The 12,508-nt window shown below is 41.4% G+C and overlaps 1 protein-coding gene across 1 annotated transcript in view; it reads right to left on the reverse strand.

Annotated features, from left to right (window-relative positions):
* LOC132360185 (stonin-2-like) overlaps positions 1-12,508 on the reverse strand; it is a 237,367-nt gene that overhangs the window by 200,479 nt on the left and 24,380 nt on the right. The window contains exons 2-3 of the mRNA XM_059915241.1: positions 2,501-2,781; positions 398-682 (exon numbers count right to left, since the gene is read on the reverse strand). Of these exons, the coding sequence (XP_059771224.1) occupies positions 398-682; positions 2,501-2,588 (373 nt within the window). The 5' untranslated portion in view covers positions 2,589-2,781. The remainder of the gene's footprint in view (positions 1-397; positions 683-2,500; positions 2,782-12,508) is intronic.

Below are 12,508 nucleotides of genomic sequence, written 5' to 3' on the forward strand. Positions count from 1 at the left end.
CTCTATTAGAAATGGTTGGTGGTCCACACTTTGAGAGACATTCATTTTACTCACAAGGAGCTTACAATTTAGGTGCTAAGTAAACAGAATTCCAGTCCATAACAGATGAATGAATATGCATACTTCCAAAGAGAAATTAACAGCCAGGGCAAGGGTAAAAGGCTGGAAATGGCCCAGAACACATAAATCCTTCCACATGCTTATGTTAATAAAAAACGTGTGTCATAGAATTAAGCCAGATGAGATCTCTGTCTGCTCTCTCCTATGTGGCCAGTGCTTCAGGGCTCTGGAGCAGGCAAAACAGAATGCTGGCAGCCCTGCAGACCTCTCATGACAAAGCGTCCCTGGTGAGCACAGACCTCAGACAGAACCCTTCCCAGCGCCCCACCTGTCCTACCTGCCCCACCTGCTTCTGTATGAGGTGGTAATGTGCTGGCCCAGGATGTGTCATCTTCAAACTGAACCCAGCTGCTGATGGCTGAAGCCAGGTCGGGTGGAGGCTGCCCAGGGCTCAGGGGAGGGGAGGCCGCTTCAGAGATGAGGCCCATCTTTTCAGAAGAGTCATCGTGCTCCGAGGGGGAAAGGTCCTGAGAGCCTCCATCCACCACACGGTTCTCCCCGGAAGAGCTCTCGGACTGGTCTGAGGAAGACGATGGTCCTGGGAGGTGCTCTTCAGTGCCCCCTGAAACAGATACCAGAAACTGCCATCACATCACGCGAGGAAGGCCATTCTTCAGAACTGTCTCGTGGAGGAAAAACAAAGGACAGGCAAGCAGTGATCAAAGGACTCACCATTACAGGGTGTGAGGGCAGAAAAACAGCCATGCCCACCTGTCTCTACGCTAAAACAGTGTTTACCTTAAAATGTATAAAAACTATACCCTAGGGTGTCCATAGCAGTCTCCATGCAGGCTGAGACTGGGAGTCTTGTTCACTATTCTTATCCTACCATCTACTCCAGTGCTTAGGGGTCACAAACAGAATTCCTACAGAGGCCAAGCAACAGATAGAACTAGGTCGAATCAGAAAAGCGAAAGGCAATGGGGAATGGTGGAGACTGTGGCTCAACAGGAGAGCTTCTGTGTGGACTAAAAACATTCAAATTCAAACTCTGCGCAGTCCAAACAACACACATCTGCGGGCCACCATGTGCAAACCCTGCACTAATGACCAGCTGAATATGGCACAGAGCTTCCTCTAGCTTTTGTATCACTGCATTGGTCCTGGAACATTTAATAGCCTTCAAAAATTCGTTTTTAAATAACAGAACTAGATCCCAGTTGTGGTGGTGATTACACAAATCTATACATGTGTTAAAATTCATCAACTGTAAACCAAAAATGGTCAATTTTACTGTATGAAAATGTTTAAAAAATAAAAGTACTGCTGTGAAACCCCTTTCTCCCATCACTAGCCAAACAAACAGGTCTACGTGAATGTAATTATTTAGATAAGCGCTGTCCTAAAAAAGTAAAAGGTGGGCCACAGACGAATTTTAAATTTTCTAGTAGCCACATTTTAAAACTAAAAAGAAACAGGTGAAACTACTTTTAATAATATGTATTTCAACTCAGCATGTTGAAAATGTGTAATACCAACATGTAATTGATAAAAAACTGTTAATAAAACATTTAACTTTTACTAGGTCCTCGAAATTCAGTGTGGGTATTTCACATTTACAGCGCATCTCAATTCAGACTAGCCACATTTCAAAGACTCGATAGCCACATGGCTACCGTATTGGACAGCACACCTGTAAACTCACACTTTCCAGGTGCTGTGAATGAAGCTGGGACGATTTTAGGCGGCAGTAGCAGCAGCCGTGGAACAGAAGCAGCTGATGTGGTTCTGTAAATAGCTCCCGCATCCCACCTTGACCTTCATCCCTGAGCACCGTTCCCCAGAAGTCAATCTAGCCACCTTCATCATGATCACGAGTGACAATCATTAGCTCTTTCCATGTGCCAGTCACTGCTGTAAGCACTTCACATGTTAATTCATTTAATCCTCACAACCACCCTGAGGTAGGTACTGTGATTACCTGTACTGCACAGATGAACAACCACCCAGGGAGGTTAAATCAATTATCCACCCAAGGACACATCACTCATCCATAATGGAGCCAGGATTTGAGCCCAAGGGATCTGGCTCCAGCACCTGTCACTCTTGACAATTATGCTTTAAAAATTGAGACAATCCGAATTGCTGTTGGGAATAATAACCAAAAAGACCGAGCATAAAATACTTTGGAAATAGGAAGTTAATGTTCATTGGAAGAAAGCAGCCAATACTTTTGGTGTTTCCAGGTCCTTGTTTGGGGCCCTAGGTCCTAAGATGCTTCCTCCAGGCTTCTAAGTGGAAGAATCTGGACCTGAAGAAAGTGACAAACTGGCTCTGTTTTCCATATCAAGATCCCCCCAAAAGAATGATCAAATAGAAGCCATACCAAGCAGGTGTGGTTCTCTGTTAATCTTTTCACTTAGGCGATGGAAGTTCTTACCCTCAGAAGGGACAGAAAAGGGTGGCTCCTCATTGAAGGAGACCCACTCCGACTGGTGGGTAGCGATCACATGGTCCAAGGTCGTCATGCTAGGAAGGTGCTGGTCATCTTCACACTGCTGGCCTCAGGCAGACCCCAGAGCAATGCCTGGGGTGGGGTGGGGGTCTGGTAGCACAGTGGACTTGGGCCTGGGGTCTGTTATGGGGGTCTTGCGGAGAGTGGCACTCAGAACGTAGACAGATTAGCCTCTCTTGCCTTTGGTTAATCTGCCAAGTGGAAATCTGTTTAAAAAATAAAAATTAAAAGGGATAACCATCACATTATAACCAATCCACACAGGTCTTGAGCTTTCCACACTGCCCACAAGGAGGTCTGGGTCGTTTCCAACCTATTTACCTTTCTCTATCCCTGTCTTGCCTTCACTTCTCTTACAGAAATATCTGCTTTTAGCATCAAGATCTCTGTATGTGCCTTCATATCAGACATAAATAATCACGCAGATTTTAGCAATTAGATTCTCCAATTTTCCCAATTACTGTATTTTGGAAATACTTTTATCTATAAGGCCATCATTGTAGAACAAATATTAAAATTTTTCAAAGTGCTTTCACTTTCCTTTACCAGATGGCAAAATAAAAGCATGTTCTTTCCTATTAAATCAGTGTGGTTTCTTGCCTTAGGCAGGTAGCTCTTTGCAAGCCTGATTTAAATCTTTGGCAGAAACCCAACCATCTCCAGATGGTATCTCCAAGCATGATTTACCAGTCAAGAAAAACAGAAATGGAGTCATCTTATTCATTTGGAGTAAGGGGGTAGGGCATATTTACTTTAGTGGAAAATGTGAGTTAAAGAAACACTTTCACTCTAGGACAGTTTGAATTAGTATGTAAAAGTCTAGCCTTTACTCACATTGCAATTATGTTCCATGTAAGGATACTTAATAGACTCATAATATTGCTTGTACAGTTAATGTCTTTTTACAACTGGAACCTAACTCTTGATCTTATTATGAATTAGTAAAATCTGAATCAATGCAAAATTAATGTTTCCACATAAAAGCTACTATCCACCTTGAACAGTATCAGTTCTTATTAACTGAATACTCACAATATTCACTTTAGTCTAGAATAATTTAACTTATAGCCTTCTAGCTGGTGCACAATAAAAAGAAAACATTGGAATTTTACTATAGGTTATTATCTGCAGTAAATAATCTATGCTAACGATAATGAGAATAGAAACATTTAATAGCTTTTGCTTTTTTGGTACTTAAAAAACAATTAGTTTTGTTGCATGATACTTCCTAAAAATAAGTAATGTTTCCTACAGAATCTATAATTTTCAGAAACCTATTTTCATACCATACTTTGATTGAATAGCCATTGTAGTTGGGCAAGTATTATTATAATTCTTTCACAGAGGAAGAAATCTGGGCTGAGAGAAGTTAAGTGACTTATCCAACACTTTTGCTGTTTCGAAGCCTTTGTTTGGTGCCCTAAGATTCTAAGATGTTTCTCCCAAGTTTCTAAGTGGAAGAATTCACACATCCTAGGATAGTGACAAATGGACTCTTTTTATTCCATAGTAAGAGACCACCAAAAAAATGATCAAGTACAGGTCATAACAAGCAGGTGTGTTAGATGCACCAAGCTAGGACGTAATAGATGCAACACTTGAGCCCAGGTCTTCTGATGCCGAAACACTCTAATCTTTGGGTCATAGCCACAAAGAAAAATACTAGAGAATATATATAGACTACCACCAACTAAAGTACTTTACAGACATTAATGACAATGGAACCATAATGAAATGATCGGTGAAACTCCTCACTGGAAATCTGCCAATCAGGAATCCAAGCTGTGCGCAGAATGGAAAGTCCAGAAACCTCTCTTCCAAGTTCCTCTCCTAATATCCTTACCAATCACAGGACCAGACATGTGCTAACAGCCTGGAGAGTGACTGCTCCAAACCAGATCTCACCAGAGAACAAGGCAGGGCCCACGGACCCAAAGAGCTGATTCCAGTAGGCTTCTCCCATTAAGCCTTTCTCAAGCCCATCAAATGTTAGCATCACTCAGTGTGGCAACGGCTGCAGGCCGAGATAAGACAGTAAAATTGAAGAGTCAGATTCCCCCTCTCCCAACAACAGCAGCGTGCAAACCAGGTCCAACAACCACTACAAAGCCACAATACTACAAGTCCACGTGCTGACATTTGCAGTATCATATAGCTCAATGGGGAAAACATCCTGCCCATCCCATGATGATGAATCCAGCGAAATTCACGGATGAGTGTGGGTGGATGAGGGGAAGGGGAAGGAGAGAAGGAAAAGGGTGAAAATAATGGAGAAAATATCTAGAAATTTTAGAGCTCCTAGATTTTAAAGACCAGTAGTCCAGCTCTCAAGTTTTACAGATGGGAAAAAAAAAAGAAAAAGAAAAAACGAGGCCTAAGGAAATCAGGCATAGTAACAACAGAGACTGAAATGGGCTCGGGAGTTCCACTGCCTGGATTTGAGTACTGTACGGTCTTTAAGCCTCAGCTCACACCTCTGCAGCAAAACTCATGTCATAATTTTAAGGATTAAATAAGATAACATACACCAAGTGCTTAGTACTGGGACTGAAAAACCTTATGTAACAATGATGATGATCATAGCAGGTGAGCTTACAGAGGGCTTACTGTGTGCCAGGCCCCAATCCAAGCTCTTTATAAATGTCAGCTATGGCCGTCGCTACTGTAGGTAAATGACTCACGCAAAGGTACACTGCTTGCTAGTCGAAGTCTTGGGACCAGAACACAAATTTCACAAAACCACCCCATTTCTGTCACTTACACATTCTGATTTTAGTGATTTCCCTTTTCAGTGCTTTTTAGAGCAGTTCTCCCAGATGCTAAGCGGAGTCAAGCACTCAACTTCCTCTTTATAGATGCAAGCACTTTCTGGCTGAGGAACCAAGACTACTACTCAGAAGTATGAACAAAAGAAGAGCCCCCAAGATTTAGCTACCCTTCCTCAACTTGTCCATCCCAGATCCAGACATGGCTGGTTACAGACCATGAAAAGTCTCAAGAAAGGCTGGGGGAACAAATTTATCACCGGGAACCCCCTATCATAACCCCGTGAAATGGATTCTAGGTATTTGCCATGAAACAGCTATATCCAGTGAACCCTGAGATGCCTGACCTTGAGCAGCGCTGGGCAGGCAGCTGGAAGCCCTCAGAGGAACCTGATCGTTGTGAGGCTACGTTCACACTGGAATTGGTTTCTCTGTAAAAACCTCACCCCGTTTTTAGAACATGAATCATAAAGTGAGGCTTAGAATCACCACAAACGAGCAGTGACTCACTATCAGCACGAGTGTTGACCAAGAGACACTAAAAATCTCACTAAAGTCTCTGGGCTGCCATTCCAGAGAGAAGCTTCTTCCTCAGCTTCCCTTACACGCTAAAATGGGGAGGTGGAGAATGCAGTTGACTGATGAGATGGGAGTCCGAGAAATAGTTCTGCCTTATGCCAATCTTCTAATATGCCCTAGGTGTCCAGAAACGTATCTGGCACCCTTGGGATATTGAGCGATCAAGCAGCTCGCAATCTAGCTGTGGAGATGAAGATGCTCAGAATAGCAGACACAACAAATCTGGGAATCACTGCCTGCTGGAAGACACACCAGAAAAGCCGTGACAGTTTGGTCATAGATCTGCAAGGGCTGGAACCATAAGGGACCAAGCAGGTTTTTGGATTTGAAGGACATCCTTGGTTCTGAACCACTGGAAGGGAAGAGTAAGGACATCCTTGGGACAGGTGTTAGTCTAAGTGACAATTAAGAACCAGACCTTCACGGGACTTGTTTTTGGACCAGTAAAGAGGTCAGTCTGATAACTGCTGAGGTATCTACTGGGGAAATGTGGGGAGAATGGACTGATGGACCTTAACAGCTGAGGAGAAGAGTTCAGTGGGAAATGGGAAGTTGGTGAAAGTCTACGAGCAGACAGTGACCCAAGAGATGTGCTTATGGGAGGTGAACATTCCTCAGACTGTACTGAGCAGGAATTTGGTGATGGAAGCTATCAGCCACAACAGGACCCTAATGTGTCGCACAGAGCCAGGGGCCAGCATCATCAGGAACATGTACTGGGTACTCTGTGCTGGACCCATTCTAGGGCCTGACAGTACAAGGAAGACCGAGACGGCATCACTAGCCTCTAGTAGCTTACAGTAGAATGCAGGGAGGTATGACAGTGACATAATAACACAATAAGCTCTTTAACCTATTGTGACAAGTTAGCCATCAAAACAATGACAGCAACCTTATAGAGAGTTAGGGTGTTAAGAGACTACTGAGGGCTTGAGCAGTAGGTGGTCATGAGCTGCATCTTAAATGGGAAGGGAGGGCTCTGAGAAAATGAGCAGAGGGGCAAAGGCATTCGAGGAAGAAGAAGCAGAAATGGCATGTCTAGTTCACAGTGAGTTACGCTCTGTTTATCTGAAGAGGGTGGGAGTGAGTTGAGTGCACTGGAAAAGGAAGGGTTGGGACAGTGACAGTTCTCAATTTTGGAATGAGCTGGAACTCTTGAAACTACCCTTTCCATTCCCACAGCCATTGCCTTGGTTCAGCCCCTCAATGTCTCTCATTCAGACAATTACTAGTCTATTACCTCTCTCCCTGCCTTCTGCATTATCCCCTCTAACCTATTATCCAAACTATTATGCCAGCGTGGTCTGCTTAAAACCTGAAAATGCCCATGCCACAGCTCTGCTTTAAAAGTCCTCAGTGGCTCCTTTCCTCCTATGTTAGCCAGAGTCAGTTTTTGTTGTTTGCAATAAAGAACTCTGATACACGGTACCCTTCCTTGACTCCCACTAATCCCACTTGTTCCTTATCCCCCATGTCTTCTGTATGCTGGTAGTATCTTACCTACACTCATTTACCAAATGATAATGAACCTGTTTGCTAGTATGGCTATCACGTCAATTAGTCTGTGAGCTCCCTGAGGAAAGGGACTGGATTTTGTTCTTGTGGATATCTCCAACTCTTTGACTAGGGTCTGGCATTTAGTAAATGTTTATTCAGTAAATAGCTGAATGAATGAATGAAAGAATGGACAAATTAACTTGTTTTACCACATAGTAGGTAGCTTCTTCAGGTCTTCTGAGCTGGCAAATGTTTTAGAAAGGTTAATTTAAACACTATGTAGGACTTTCCTGGTGGCGCAGTGGTTAAGAATCCGCTTGCCAATGCAAGGGACACAGGTTTGAGCCCTGGTCTAGGAAGATCCCACATGCCGCGGAGCAACTAAGCCCTTGCGCCACAACTACTGAGCCTGTGCTCTAGAGCCCGTGTGCCACAACTACTGAAGCCCACATGCCTAGAGCCAGTGCTCTGCAACAGGAGAAGCCACTGCAATGAGAAGCCCGCACACCACAACAAAGAGTAGCCCCCACTCGCTGCAACTAGAGAAAGCCCACGGGCAGCAACGAAGACCCAACGCAGCCAAAAATAAATAAACAAAATAAATAAATTTTTTAAAAAATAAAAAATAAACAAATACTATGTATAAGATAGCCTGGGAAACAACCTGGATACAGGGCAACTTGTCCATTCCCCTTTCTCTTTGATCTAAAACTGTGCTATTCAATTCCAACAGCAGCCACTAGACACAGGTAACTATTGAAATGTGGTTAGTCCAAACTGAGTTGTTCTTTAATTGTAAAATACACACCAGATTTCAAAAAGCATAAAAATGTGTAAAATATCTAATAATTTTTATACTGATTACATGTTAAAATGGTAATATTTGTATATACTGGGTAAAATAAAATATATTGTTAAAATTAATTTTACCTGTTTCTTCTAAAATTTTTCAATGGGGCCATTAGAAAATTTAAAACAATACATATGTGGCTTGTACTATATTTCTATTGGACAGCATTGCTCTAAAAGAGTTACTCTTTATTTAATCCTTGTTTTTGTAGAATATTTTGCATTAGACATAGAATTTGAGGTTGACTTTTTTTTTTCTTCAGTATCTTGTCTTTTTGTCCCTATTGTTTCTGGTGAGGAGTTGGTTGTAATTCTTATTTCGCTGTTATATCTTTTCTCTCTGTTTTTCAAGATTTTATCTTTGGTTTTTAGCAATTAACTATGGTATGTCTAGATGTGGTTTTCTTATAACTCATCCTACTTGAAGTCTGTGTAATATCTTGAATTTGTTTGTCAATATTTTCATTAAATTTGGGAAAATTCAGCCACTATTTCTTAAAATATGTTTTTCTCTATCTCTTCTCCTATTGATCTGTCTTCAAGTTCATTGATTCTATCTTCTGTCATCTTCGTTCTCCTCTTAAGCTCATCCTGTGAATTTTTCATCTCAATTATTCAACTTTTTCATGCTAAGATATTCATTAGATTCTTTTATAGTTTCTATTTCTCTGCTGAGATGCCTTTATATTCACTCATTCTGACAATATTTTCCTTTAGTTCTTTGAACATATTTATAATAGTTTCTTTAAAAGCTTTGTCTGCCAAATCCAACATCTGGACCATTTGGGGATTAGTTTCTATTGAGTTTTGTTTTTTGTTTTTTTTACTATGGGTAATATTTTCCTGTTTCTCTGCATACCTAACAATTGTTGAGGATACATGAAGACATTCTAGATTTGATCTTCCTCTGCAGAGTTGGTTTTTGCCAGAAGTCAAACTGTCTGCTCACCTTGATCTTGCATAGGCTTGCATAATCTTGGTCTTCCACTTTGTTGGATGAATCTTTATAAAGTCAAAGATGTTCCCCAACCTCCTCTAACTACCGCAGGACTCAACTTCCAAACTCAATTTCCCTTGCAATTTTTCTTGACAGCACTTGGCTCTAAGCTTTGTTAGGGTAGATTTTAAAGTAGGCCTTACTCTAGGGCAAGTGTTGGCAAACTATAGCAATGAACCAAGTCTGGCCCTCTGACTTTTTTTGTTAAAAAAAAAGTGACATTGGAATAAAACCATGCTCATTCATTTACATGTTGTCTTTGGATGCTTTTGCTCTACAATAGCAGAGTTGAGTAGTTGTGAGAAATATTGAATGGCTCACAGGGCTTAAAATGATTACCATCTAGCCCTTTATTTAAAAAAAAAAAAAAAATTTACCAACCCTGCTTGAAAGCATAGACGTTTGCCCCTAAGACACAGATTTTCTGTGTCTCTTCTGGATGCTTGGGATATTATTAAGGTGTTAAAAAGGTTTTTCCACTGTTTCTGGGCTGGACCACCAGCGTCCCTCAGTATCAGCTGCTTGACCTTTAGTATCTTTGTCCAGTTCTCAACCCTGGAGCCGCCATTTTTGGTAAATCTCATATAGTTTCAATCTGTTCATGTGCACTCTAGCCTAGCCAAGGACTCCCTGGGTACACCCAGAGAGTCCTGTTCCCCCGCTGCCCTATGCAACCCTCTCCTCTCTAGTGCACTGCCCTGTGGATTCTAGCTGCTTCAATTGCCCCAAACTCAGATCTGTGTTTCCTTAGTTCAGCAAAACTGCTATGCTCAGCCGAACCTCTAAGCATACTATACTGCAGTCAGGAAACTCTCCCCTGGAAGACAGCCAAGGTGACCATCGGGCTCACCTCATGAGTTTTCCTTCGCTCAGGATGGAAATATTGTGCTTTCTGTTGACCAATACCTGAAAACAGTTACCTGATACATTTTGCCTGGTTTTGTGGTTGTTTACTGCAGAAGGAGCCGTTTGTTAACCAGTTACGGCAAGAATTGAAAGTCCTCCCCTGAAACATTCCTTACTGACTTGTGTTCATTTTTAAAAAAAGAAAAAGAGACTAGATCATCTAAATTAGGGTGATTTTATACTGATGTCCTGGAAATATTAATAAGAAGTTTTACAGAGCTTTTATAAATCATATGAGAAGGAAAGGAGGGTTTCATATAGCCATATGGATTAAATCCATCCCTTCAGAGCTGGGACAATGTTCTATTTTGTTAGGTTAGCTATGCTATATAACATCATAAAATAATTCTTGCTTGGTTAGAGGTTATTTAAATCTGAGAATTTAGTGATCTTCCTTCTATATCTCTTTGTCATATGTATTCAACCAGACAGTTACTTTAAAAATCTCTGCATCCACTTGTTGGGTTTTGAGGTTACTGGCAAATGCTATCCAGCCAGCTATCAGGGGTTTATGCAAATACATCTTAAACTAGATCCTGGTGCCAATTCCAAACTCCAAAGTAAAGCCTCAAATTTTTCCTGATCAAGGAAAGGCAACTAAAGGTCAAAAGGAAAACCGGGAAGAAAGGAAGAATGGGAAAAAATAAGACTGTGTGAATTCTTTGTATTTCTTTAGAACTGTCTTCTAAAATAAGACATTCAACAAACTTACACTGAGCATCTACTAAGCACTCAGAACTGTGCTCAGTACAGTCATACCAAATAATATCAAGCATGGTTTTACACTCTGCAGCCTCTGTCACAGTGGGCTACAGAAATCACAAAAGTTTAGTCAGGAAGTTAAAGTAACAATGTTGCTTGCTTCATAAATTCTCAGAATAAGCAGAAGCCTGGAAGGCCTGATTACCCTGTGACAAAGACCCAAATCAGATTAAGGACTTGGAACACTGCTTCTTTTCCTTCTTCTTTAAAATTCTTTTCCTTCGTGAGAGAACAGAGCTCATGTTAACAGAACCTGAACAGAGTTCACTGGAGAACACACACACACACACACACACACACACACACACACACACACTTTAATTAACAGGTGCCTTGATGTTCTTAAAAGGGAAAAATAGAATGGCCCTGGTTGTTTGTTCTTCCTATCTTGTCACCATTTTTTCTTTCATTTAAATATTTAATTTTTTAAAAATAAAAAGAGGGGCTTCCCTGGTGGCGCAGTGGTTGAGAGTCTGCCTGCCAATGCAGGGGACACGGGTTCGAGCCCTGGTCTGGGAAGATCCCACATGCCGCGGAGCAACTGGGCCCGTGAGCCACAATTACTGAGCCTGCACGTCTGGAGGCTGTGCTCCACAACAAGAGAGGCCGCGATAGTGAGAAGCCCGCTCACCGCGATGAAGAGTGGCTCCCGCTTGCCACAACTAGAGAAAGCCCTCGCACAGAAACGAAGACCCAACACAGCCATAAATAAATAAAAAAATAAAAATAAAAAAATAAAAAATAAAAAGAGACTGATCCCTCTTCTTCCATTGGAAATTGGTGAACAGAATGAATACCCCCGTCTCAAGTCACGTATATAGGAGAAAGAACTCCAAAAGGAACATATGTCATATTTCAACTATAGTCAGTATGTATCTATGACTCTCCATAGACTCACTCACCCGTATTTCTCTCTTTCAATCATATACACCATAATCCCCCATCCCCAGATGTCTGTTTTTGCCCCATCTAAAGTCATATTATTTGTGTGTGTGTGTGTATACACAAAAACATATATACAAATACATACACCTATACATACATATATGTGTACATGCATACATGTATATATATCCCAAGGTTATAATTATAAATATTCTATCGTGTGATTTTTCTTCAAAATAAACAATCCTGATGGCTGTGCTATCCACAACTTCATGGCTCCACATTCAGAGTCAAGGATCTATGTCACACTTGACTTGCAAAACAGGTTGCCTCTGATCTTGGTGCATTCCTGAGGCAGTGACCCGGAATGACATCCCTAGGTAGCTGAACAGTATGTCACATTCAGTGAATAACCCTGGTAGGAGGTCAAGCTTTAAAGTTTGTGGAATACTTTCTAGTACCTTGAACTCTTAGAAGATGGCTTACTCCATCTTGTAAACTCATCTCAGCTTACTTTGGTTTTACATCTGGAATAGAGATACTAATATCTCCCTGTATGAAAGTAGGAAGTTGGTGTGGATAATTTCCTTTCATCTATATTTTAGATGTTCTATCATGAGACTGTCAGTTTCCTAGGAGTCTATAGGAGTCTTGTGGGTCCCAATGGCCATATTTCCTAAGCATAACCCTAAA

The sequence above is a fragment of the Balaenoptera ricei genome, chromosome 2 (genome assembly GCF_028023285.1).
Source record: "Balaenoptera ricei isolate mBalRic1 chromosome 2, mBalRic1.hap2, whole genome shotgun sequence".
Classification (NCBI taxonomy): Eukaryota; Metazoa; Chordata; class Mammalia; order Artiodactyla; family Balaenopteridae; genus Balaenoptera; species Balaenoptera ricei.